Source organism: Amyelois transitella, chromosome 22 (genome assembly GCF_032362555.1).
Source record: "Amyelois transitella isolate CPQ chromosome 22, ilAmyTran1.1, whole genome shotgun sequence".
NCBI lineage: Eukaryota > Metazoa > Arthropoda > Insecta > Lepidoptera > Pyralidae > Amyelois > Amyelois transitella.
This window is the reverse complement of record NC_083525.1, coordinates 6,790,647-6,802,718: the sequence shown is the minus strand read 5'-3', so window position 1 is coordinate 6,802,718 and position 12,072 is coordinate 6,790,647. Positions and strand designations below refer to the sequence as shown.

The window sequence follows — 12,072 nt, the reverse complement described above, 5'->3', positions numbered from 1 at the left end:
ACATTGGAATCTCCTTCCTAGCGTCACGTATCAAAACGCACACACAAGTTTTGCTTTTTTCATTAGTGGCTAAATGAAACAAATCGAATAAATATAAATTATAATTATAAATGCAAAATTGCAATAACAATCCATTCGGCTAAAGCCTCGAAACATTCTTAACAAGTTCTCTCATGCACTGAAAATGAAATATTCTTAATTCTGTCTCTAGATTAATAGCATATTTGTTCTGCATATTGCATACAATGCAAACCATGGAAGCAAATATCTACCCTGGTACAATTTCTGACTCTAGCGAGAGTAATTAAAAACAAAAATTGCAAATAAACAAATAATTTATTATATTCACATATTAGTAGGAAGTATCTACGCGTCTCATAAGGAGTATTTACAAGATATGTTTTTAATATTAATACTAAATATATGTGCGATTCGTACGTCATACTGCGAAGCGAAATATGTGACATTATATAAAACATATATCTACAGGTACTTATTTGATTGAAGTTTATTTTTTGTAAATAAAATCTTAGATGGACACAGCTGATGAAAGAAGAGAATGAGCAACAAACTTCGCTACCTAATTTCGAGCAACAAGAGGAACTTAATGCGGAACGGCCTTTCCTACCAGTAAACCTTCAGAAACAGGCAGCCAGTTAAGAAATCTACTTAGCCGGGTTTACTCATGGCATAGAAAGGCCCGTCTGGCGTGTTGATCCCAACACTAATGTATGGGAAAGTTTAGCGAAACTGGTTTGAGAGTAGAATATAACGCGGTAGAAGTGAACGACTAGATCGGTGTAAAATTGAGTGACAGGAAAGGAAGAGTGTGATAAGGGAATGTTGTGATGTGAAAGTGTGTTAGGAATAGAAAAAAGAAATGCTTAGATGCTTCGGTGGCTTTTGACATTTAGTACTTGGAAGTTTGTACTTATCCATCTTTTCTTTGACTCAATATGAACCATTTTACATTCTCAATATTCTTTTAATGCCGCTAAATAAACCAAACGGAAAAAAGTTGACTAGTATCACAAAACCGCAGTATGACGTACGCCGCCGAACAAGGCCACTCATTGTATAAGACTTTTCAAGTATTTCGTTTTGTTTTTGAGAATTTTCTTTACGTCATCTATCATGTCTCGGCGTCCATTTTTTAATTTTTGCTCAACCGATGTTGTTGCTTTATTATTTAATTTTAATTTTTCTAATTCCTCTTCAAGCGTCGTTTTGCATTCATATTGGGGCCAGTTATCGAAGACGTTTTCGAGATAAGCGATCGTGTTTTGGACGGCTCCGTTCAGTTTGTTGAGATTTTCTACTGTTTTGAGTTCGTCCGGCGATTGGTTGGTCTTCTTCTTGGACTTCTTGGCGTTCGTGGGTGCTACCAGCTCATTGCAGACGCCCAGTAGAAACGTTATGATGCCTATGAACTGGAGACAAAAGATATTGTACGTTAGGATTCAGAATCTAAATTGAAAAAGTGCAAAGAAAGTAGCAGTGTAAGATAGGCCTTTATGTAATAAGGGTATCAAGAGAGTAATTATTCTCTCTATTTTTCTCATCACAGTGTGATTCATCGAAATCAAGGCTTACATAAATAATCCCTTGAAGTCTTTTCAAGACTGTTAGCTCTGCCTACCCTTCAAAGAAAAACCTCGTTCAGCTGTATGACTTAAGTGAGATATAAACAGTGCCAAGTTGCTGGCCCATGGCCTACAAGAAGAATCCTAAACTTATAAGTCTATCCTTTAGACGCCTTTTACGACATATGGAGTGGTCCAATTTTAAAGGGCTGGGAACCACACGGCGAAGCTTAGCTCTTAGCTTACACTTTGTAAAATACAATTTGATTAGAATAACAGCAGGACAGACATACTATCATAGAGCGACAAAGATGGAACATAAGCATTAATTCTAATCATACTATTTTTAATAAATTGTAAGTTTCAAAACTAGTCGAACATATAACTCATGAAAAGCCCTACTGCTTTTTTTCCACAAAAACTCAGCCAACCCATACATATATAAAACCACGCCTCTTTCCCAGACGGCTAGGCAGAGACACCTTTCCACTCAGGAACTCACCTCTAAATAGTTAGAAATATTCTCCAAAACTTCCCGCATAATCCACGCCGGATCCTCCGCTGTGCTGATCGCCGTTACATCCACCTGCAGCGCCTGCTCTGCCTGCCCTAGCATTCCCAGCACTTCGCCGCACAGCTGCTGCGCCTGCGCACGGCGGGCCACGGCCAACTCGCCCACCATGCGGAGAGTGGACGAGTACATCTCCCGATATGGCACTTCGGAATTTACGAATGCTGTGAAGGAAGATTAAAGAGAGTAATCATATCGGAGTTTATACCAATTTCGTCCTATCTGATGAGGAACCTATCGGATCCGGGAATAGTTAAGTTAAAATTACCAGAAGCGTCTTCTGTTCAACTCGTTACTTTAATAAACTGGGCAATGTGAACCATTTTTTAACATGGCTGTACACTTGATAAATCTGCATTCGTAGTCTAGAAATAAAACGGAACGATTCAACATTTCTTACTCAGGTGAATAATGTAAAAATTGTAAAATATTTATGTATGTTTATTTATATATTCATACTTATATAAATATATTCAAACTTATATATCTACAAATATAACATTTTTTTATTTTTCTCCCGTATTTACTCCGGATTAATTTTATTTGCTATTTTGTAAAAGTTGACTGGTACAGAATGATTTTAACGCCAAGTTCACCTATTATACTTATTAAAGGCCCAATAAAAAAAAAATTATAAATAAAATAAATACTCACCGATGATCCTAGAGGGGAACGGTCCATCTATACTGATCTTCTCCTTGGCGCTGTATTTCTCCTTGCAAAGCGTCATGGCCGTACTGAACGCGTCTATACACGTCACTAGTTCTTCGTATTGCGGCTTTTTCTCTTCCACCTGCGAATGTACAATCGATTAATCGACTAATATACATACATAGATATATAATCACTATTCCTTCCGGGGTAGACAGAGCCAACAGTCTAGAAAAGACTGATAATAAGCGCCGTCTAGCTGTTTGGCTTAATTGAGATTCAAAGATAGTCACATCGCCCAAAAAAAAAAAGAATGCTAAGTTTATTAGCCTATACCTAAGTCGCCTTATACGACATCCATGGGAAAGAGATGGAGTGGTCCTATTCTAAACTGCTGGCAACCACACGACATATAATACCATGGTGTTCTAACTTACTAACTAACTAACGCAGACTCTATAAAAAAACTCGCTGGTCGACACTAAGGCGCCCCTGAGTCTCAGATACGCTATTTCTAAATCAAAGGTGCCATGCTGACCAGCTTGTGGGGACTCCATAATTTACATACATACATACATATGATCACGTCTATATCCCTTGCGGGGTAGACAGAGCCAACAGTCTTGAAAAGACTGAATGTCGACATTCAGCTATTTGGCTTAATGATAGAATTGAGATTCAAATAGTGACAGGTTGCTAGCCCATCGCCTAAAAAAAGAATCTCAAGTCTGTAAGCCTATCCCTCAGTCGCCTCCAACGACATCCATGGGAAAGAGATGGAGTGGTCCCATTCTTTTCTGTATTGGTGCCGGGAACCACACGGCAACCACTGCATAATTTACCTAACAGATTTTCTGCATTTCCTTCACTACTAAACTAACCCTTCAGCTCGACGTCTCTCATTAGATTTCACAAACAAACACCCTGCAAATACAAATTCAAAATGTTTATTCATTATTATAGGATACTACATATCGCTTAGTAATTATCAAAACGTTTGGTTTCACAACATTGGTTGCCATCAAATAAATTACTTAAAACCAAGTTCACTGCCGCATCCAAGGCGTCAGGGCAGAAGAAGCGGTAACTAACTGCACTGCAGCATTTTCAACAACGTCAACTTCACAAACACACTGCAACTTAAGAAACTCACCGTTCTGGTATCAGCTGATTCTATACAAAGCGCGATGGCTGACACCAGGGCGTCTTTGAGCCTCAGATACGCCACGTCCTGGTCAAAGGTGCGACTCTTCAGCTCAGGGTCGTGGTACTGCGGCGGACGCCACGTCACTATCACGTTCAGATCTCGGTTGTCACTGTTGACGGGGAAATAGCAAATTAATATTGATATGTATTACAAGAGCCATCAATTAATGACGTCACCAAAACTTATGTAACATACGTACATATAGTCACGTCTATATCCCATGCGGAGTAGACAGAGCCAACAGTCTTGAAAAGATGACGGGCCACGTTCAGCTTTTTGGCTCGATGATTGAATTGAGAATCAAATAGCGACAGGTTGCTAGCCCATCGCCTAAAAGAAGAATCCCAAGTTTATAAGCCTAGCCCTTAGTCGACTTTTACAACATCCATGGGAACGAGATGGAGTGGTCCTATTCTTTTTTTATATTGGCGCCGGGAACCACACGCCATTAACACACACTAATGTAACAAACCCCTTTACTTAAACTAAACACTAAATTGTATTGTCTCAATTGTAATTAACTTTTACACATAAAGAACAATGAGGTTTTTTTGGAATAAAACTTGTGCCTTAAGGAATTAAACGCAACAAGAATCACCTTAGGCATGTTCACTAATGGCTATTTTTAAGTTACCTACATTAGTTTGAAAACCAACCGATGATCTTACGGTGAGGGAAAAAATCGTGAGGAAAAGTACACATTCAGGCTACTGGATAGTAGTATCTTAAGAAAGCGTTAAGTGTATGTTTATGTGCACAAAGTTTAAAAAAAAAAGAGTATAATAACAGTCCTCTTCAATAAGGAGTTATTGACGGCCTCTGTGGCGCAGCGATAGTACGCTTGTCTGTGACACCGGAGGTCCCGAGTTAGAATCCCGGCCAGGGCATGATGAGAAAAGAACTTTTTGTGATTGGCCTGGGTCTTGGATGTTTATCTATATAAGTATTTATTATAAAATATAGTATTGTTGAGTTATGATGTGCTTCATATCTCGTAACACAAGTCTCGAATTTGCTTCGAGGCTAACTCAATCTGTGAAATTTGTCCCGTATATATATATTCATAGTGAATCCATAGACTGCCGTTTCTTATAACTTTATATTATGTATTGTATAGTATAGTAACAAGTGACGTACGTGGGCGCGCGCGGCGCGGGCGGCGGCGCGTGCAGCGGCGCGGGCGGGCCGGCCAGCAGCGCCAGCAGCGCGCTCTCGCGCGGCGCCAGCGCCGCCCACTGGCACGCCTCCAGGCGGCTGTTCCACGATATCAGCTCCACTAGTTTCTCGAATGTTCCATACTTGTACGCGTACGTTAAGTGTTCCATGCTCTGTGGGATGAGAATTAATCATTAATGACATACATACATACATATAATCACGTCCATATCCCTTGCGGGGTGGACAGAGTCAAGAATTTCAAAGACTGATAGACCATGTTTAGCTGTTTGGCTAAATTGAGATTCAAATAGTGACTAGTAGTTGCTAGTCTGTTGCCTAAAAGAAGAATACCAAGTTTATAAGCCTATCCCCTACTCGCCTTTTACGACATCCATGGAAAAGAGATGAAAAGAGAGGAATGGTCCTATGCTTTCTTTTCTAATGATGCCGGAAACCACACGGCACATCATTAATGACATTTCCAATAATATGACATACGACATTTCACTCACCATTTTAGTGGCTGATTTTAAAATAAGAGTATCTTATGTAAGAACGCGGGTTTTTTTAACTTTTAAACTATAACTTTATTGTGCATACCAAATTTCATTTCAATCGGTGCGGTGGTTTAGCTGTGAAAGCGAAACAGAGGGACAGACTTTTTGGCATTTATAATATTAGTAAGGGATCTTATCTTTCTTTCTACCACACCATTTAACGCCAAAGATAGAAAGAGACACATTGCCTTTATGCGTTTGTGTATAAACCCTCACATTAAGCTTGCTGTATACACTTTATAGTGACTCCATAAAGACTGAGAGTATAAAGCACACCAACGGCACACTTATCGTTTCATCCTGCTCACACAGACATCAAGTGACATTCAAAGGACTATAGTCAGTCTTTAGTCTATGGGTCACTCACGTCCTTGCTGTGGTGAGTGTGGAAGGCCCTGGTGTCAGCCAGCCCAGCGACATCAGCTGGATGTGCTTCACTTCCAGCGAGCGGTATACACTGTATGGTGACTCACGTCCTTGCTGTGGTGAGTGTGGAAGGCCCTGGTGTCAGCCAGCCCAGCGACATCAGCTGGATGTGCTTCACTTCCAGCGTGCGGTATACACTGTATGATGACTCACGTCCTTGCTGTGGTGAGTGTGGAAGGCCCTGGTGTCAGCCAGCAGCTGCAGCGCCCTGGAGGCGGCCACGGGAGTGAGGCGCGCCGCGTGCAGCCAGCCCAGCGACATCAGCTGGATGTGCTTCACTTCCAGCGTGCGGTATACACTGTATGATGACTCACGTCCTTGCTGTGGTGAGTGTGGAAGGCCCTGGTGTCAGCCAGCAGCTGCAGCGCCCTGGAGGCGGCCACGGGAGTGAGGCGCGCCGCGTGCAGCCAGCCCAGCGACATCAGCTGGATGTGCTTCACTTCCAGCGTGCGGTATACACTATCCGCGGCAAGGGCGTTACCTGTACAAATTGAATATTCCTAAGCTCAAATAATAGATTATATCTCTTGTGAGCGCGAATAAAAAGATAAGAGATTTCTTTTGAAATAAGCAGAACCTTTGTAATTTTGTTTCTTGTGTTTATCAATCTCGATGTTTTCTGTGTACATAAATTAGTAAATAAAAAGATAAGTGCGAAGTATGGGTTAATAAATGGAAGATTTCTATTTTAACATAGATAAGTGTATGACATGTCCCTCGCTCTTCTAAGTGTAACAACGTAGAAGAGCGATGGCCTAGCAACCTGTCACTATTTGAATCTCAATTCTATCATTAGGCTAAACAGCTAAACGTGACCTATCAGTCTTTCAAGACTGTTGGCTCTGTCTATCCCGCAAGTGACATAAATGTGACTATCACGTATATATCTGCCTCGTCCTGGCTTCAGTCCCGGTTGCATCCTCACCACTCTGGAGAGGAGCCTACGACGATTACTAGATTGGATGTCAGGTTTTTACACGACGCGACTTTATGTATCATATCCAGTAGCCCCAATGTGCAGGTTCCCTCACGATTTCTTCCCTCACCGTTAGAGCATCGGTTAGTATCAAAACTAATGTACCTAACTTTGAAAATAGTCTTTAGTACATGGTCGAGGTGGGATTCAAACCCGCCGGTTTAAGCGATACTGCGTTTTAACAATGCACCATATCGATTCGACCGCCAACGCTCTACTATATGTATGTATGTCTGTATGAAATTCAATAAATATACTATGATATTTTGAATAAATGACAGGGTATGGTACTCACCAAGAATATGATACATCGTGATGAGCAGTAGCTTCGCGTGGAAATTGGCGGGAGAATTCTGTAGCACCAACTCTAACAAATGGAGAGCTTCCACCAAAGGAGCAGAGCTTTGTAGATCCATAGCTGAAATAAATTATATTATAGTTGTTCAATTATAGAATATTGCCTCATTGCCTCACTGATTAGGTTTATAGACTTAATGATAGAATCTCAATTCTATCATAAAGCTAAACAGCCGAACGTGGCCTATCAGTCTTTTCAAGACTGTTGGCTCTGTCTACCCCGCAAGGGATATAGACGAGATGATACAGGGTGACATTTAAAACAACTGCATCCTTTTAAACATTGACTATACCCATGCTTCTGAGCCGTTTGAGCCTATTTTTATTTAAATTAAACGTCATCATTTTCACATTTAAAAAACCCTCAAAAACTACGTCACACGCTTTATTAAAGACCAATACTACAAAAAGAAATTAAAACTAAACATGTAAATAAATGTCTGAAAAAAATTTTTTTTTTCTAGTATCAAGATCAAGTAAAGTACAGAGTTGTCGAGATCGCTCAGCTAAATGATTTGTGTCCTTGACCTCCGAATCTTACGCGTCGCTTTTTCACCGACCGGGGTGATATTACGTATTTAGGTACGTGGATTTTAATACATTTATTTTTTTTCGGACTTTCTGAAATATGAACCGATATTTTTATTTCAACGTTTTTAAATATCCTTTAGATGAGTACACTTAACAGTTAAATTTATGCAGTTGAATTAAAAGTCACCCTGTATGTTTGTATATATGGATTTTTCAGACACACACTTTTAGGTCATAAAGTGTCTGACTTGTACATATGTTTATATTTAGCACGAGATTTCATTTATATGTATATATGTATATATATATATACATATAAATGAAATATATATATATATATATACTCATTCAATAATCGTGCTAAGCTTTGCTTCTTATAGATTATTCTTTTACAAATTGTTTATGGGTGCTTTTAATTTAAGCCAGAATATTAATATAAAAAAAATATCTAATACCAGTAACTTTAAAATATAAACATTGTGCAATCGAATAAAAAAACGAATACATACCAGCATAGAAATAATGATGCGCGGCGAATATTCCGTACACGTCTACAGCACAGAGCTCAGTAACTGTGGCCGTCAAGAGTTTCCTCTCCACAGAGCGCAGGTAATGCCTCCTCAGAAGTTCAGCCAGCGCGAGGTTCTCCTCAGCATTGAGGGGCTTCGCCGTCAGCCGCCACGCTATCAAGCACGAAATGTGACGTTGGACGTCTTCCGTCTGAAAAATATTCAAACTTGGAAGTAACTATTATTTTTCTGTTTAAAAATAGTTGTTGTAGGCACTATGTGACACAACATAACAGTATGTTAATAGTTGTAGTACATAATAATCTATACTAATATTATAAAGCTGAAGAGTTTTTCTGAACGCGCTAATCTCAGGAACTACTGTTTTGATTTTTTTTTTGTATTGCATAGACCCTTTATCGAGGAAGGCTTTATAACATCACACTGCAACTTTTAGGAGCGAAGAAATAATGGAAAATGTGAAAAAATCTGGGAAAATTATTCATCCTTGAAGGCTTCAATGATGCCCAAAACAACTAATCCACGCAGACGAAGTCGCGGGCACAGCTTGTTTTAAACAATGAAGAGGAAGATGAGTTTGGAGTTTGTGGAGTAATTCAGAGAATTCTCATATACAAGTGGAATTCCATAGTATCTGTCTACCCTTATGGAAAGGCGTGATAGAATGTATGTATTCTCTGAGTCTTGAAGGAATGCCTTCTTTTGTATATTATAGATTAAAGTTTCACTTACAGTTTCAGGTTCACTGTTCTCATCGAAGCCCAAACACGTCAAGAAATCCCTACAGTGCTCCTCCCTCTCCTGTTGCGGGATCATGGTTAAAAACGGCCTCATATCCGGCACAGCACAGGGCTTCTTTGCAAACACTCTCAAATACTGCACACACAGCGCAACCCCGCTGCCGAGCAACTCCGTCGGATCACCATCCACCGATAACCGCTTCCATAACTCTAACCTTGCTAAATAAGGCCCCCGTAACTGCTTCCCTGAGGAATCACTCTCGAGCAATTGACATATAAATTCATGACATTTCTCTGCTGTATTGTCCACTGGACTTTCTTTATCCCCATCTGTTTCTTTCATTAATTCAAACACTGAGTCAAAATATGGTAAATAATAGTCCCATCTGTCGTGGTTATCCCATAACAGCTCTTTACAGAGAAGGTTAAGCTTCCTCCATTGTCCGAGTTTCTTCAAATACGGAATGCATGCTTGTGCCGTGTAACACGGGTTTAATTTACTGTAAAGAGGACCTTGAACAAACTTCAAAATGTCTTCCCACTTCTCTTGAAGTTCTAAAATCATTATGTACAGCCTAGCCTCTTGTTCAACATCTATTTTGTTTTCTGCTATGAAGTTGTCAACCATGCGTTGAGCAAGAGTGAGCAAAAGACCTCTTTTCTTGCTGTCCTCTGATGATTTTGCCTAAAAAATAAGATTACAAGTCCATTATAACTGATTGAGGTTTTTTTTTTTGTAGAAAGTCTTTGATTAATCAAAATTGTAATCACCATACTTTGTACAAAATTTATTGAAGGAAACTAGGTACTCAGTTGAATAGTAAATTAATTTCTGAAATATTTGCACTTTGAAATGTTTTCAATGTGTAAATATTTGATTTTACATATGCATGTATAAAATGGTCTTCAAAAATATTTATTTTGCCCAGAATTTTATGTGTAAGAGACCGACATACCTGTAAAACAATGCTCATCACTGCCCAGAAATAGTAAGGATTTTTGGGTGCGAACTTATATAGAGTCATCGCGGCCCTTTGCTGGGACAGATGGTCACCAATCCGGACATAGGACATGAACAGATGGGAGTGCAGCTCCTCATTAGTCGGATCCACTTTCACTGCTGCTTCGTACAGTGCACATGCTTTAGGTACTACAATAAAAAATACTTTTAATTTTACATAGCCTAATATTTTTTTCATCAGGGAATGTATGCAGGCCACTAATGGAAAGGCTATAGAGCTTAGAATTCTTCTTGTATGTGATGACCTAGCAACCTGTCACTATTTGAATCAAAATTCCATCATTAAGCATAAATTCTTATTACAATATGAGCTTAGTCAGTACTGGCAAGACAACACTCCCAACAAAATAGCATTAGGAGTCTAATTAGATAACCATTGTATAAATGTAAGTATAAAAGTATAATTATTGGATATAATTAAAATGATGTCTAATTGCATGAAGAGAGTTATGAATGTGGATGAAGCAAAGGAAGTATGCAGAGATCGTGGCAAGTGGAAAGAGGTAGTCTCTGAATACACCTCTGGGAAAGAGGCGTGATTTTATGTATGTATGTCTAATGAGAATTATTCGAGATTTTGAGACTTTTAATGCTATTGTGTTAGCAGCGTCGTCTTTCCAGTACTCACTAAGCTCATACTGAAATAATCTGTGCCAAATGTAGATCATTTAACTTACATTGTTGAGACTCTCTATATGTTATTGTCATCGCTTGAAGAGTGGTATCATCACTCGGTTTCTCCTCAGCAAGAGCATCTAATAATTGGTGCGCCTCTGATGCTTTACCTAACCTAAAAAGCGCCAGGGCTTTCAAAGCTCTAGCCGCTTGCAAAGCCGGACTCTTTTTCAACACTTTCTCTGCTTCTTGCAGGGCTTTTTTATTGTTTCCATTATCCAACCAGTCTGAAAAATAAATAAATAGTCTTAATATAGAAGCTGCAATGCTAAACTCCGGGAAAGGTAGGTTCGGAAAATAGAACATTGAGATCCTTACCGTAAATTGGCCGTAGTCGACGCTCTACAATACCACCGTCATTTATGTTTTGAGGCCGCACAGCCATTTTTCATTTAGAAAATGCTTTTTCTCAAAAATAAACGCGCTCTCCGGACTCTTTCAGCCTTTTTTCAGCACGTTTGTTTTGCGATTTTGTCTCTGGATAGATCGCCTGACAGTGATATTTGCAAAAGTGTTGCCAGGATAAAAATCTGTATTTCGGTCGGAGGTAACAATTTAAGGTAACCACAGAGGTAACAACATTTCCAACCCTCAGTTTCAATGAAACAAGTGCTTCAGAAATTGTATTTTTCAAAATTATAATTTTTAGCGGTTTATTGAATTCACTTATAAAATTCAACCTTAGCAAAGCCTAAATAAAAAGCAAAAAGCCGAATAAATAGCGGTTTCGTTTTCGCGATTCGACAATATAATATTGTGTACGTATACGGTCCAGGAGATACCTGAATCACCCATCATTTATAATTAAGTGGATATTATACAGGGGCCACCTCATAATCAAGTGGAGGTGGTGGTGTGCTAGCACAGCCAGATGGCTGTGCTAGCTTGATCTCAACCTACGTAGTGCCGTATGGTTATCGAGTGTCACTTTAAAATAGGACCACTAGATCACATACGTATCTACCTCGTGGATATGAGGGAATAGTCACATTCATCTAGTGCAAGCTTCTATGCTGAATAAGGTAGCGAAGAAAAAATATAATGTGTGCCAGCTGCTTTTCTCCCCTTCCAGATTGTAAAAGTCAGTCA

The 12,072-nt window shown here is 39.4% G+C and overlaps 1 protein-coding gene across 1 annotated transcript; it reads right to left on the bottom strand.

Moving 5' to 3' along the window:
- Window positions 1-88: 88 nt before the first annotated feature.
- LOC106130035 (phagocyte signaling-impaired protein) lies at window positions 89-11,468 on the bottom strand. The gene is made up of 12 exons (XM_060950719.1): window positions 11,302-11,468; window positions 10,986-11,210; window positions 10,244-10,437; window positions 9,280-9,972; window positions 8,527-8,737; window positions 7,425-7,547; window positions 6,468-6,634; window positions 5,150-5,340; window positions 3,959-4,121; window positions 2,809-2,947; window positions 2,086-2,318; window positions 89-1,430 (listed from the first exon to the last, which is right to left on the bottom strand). The coding sequence occupies exons 1-12, from the start codon at window positions 11,366-11,368 to the stop codon at window positions 1,071-1,073; spliced, it is 2,766 nt and encodes a 921-aa protein (XP_060806702.1). The 5' UTR covers window positions 11,369-11,468; the 3' UTR covers window positions 89-1,070.
- Between the last annotated feature and the right edge of the window lie 604 nt (window positions 11,469-12,072).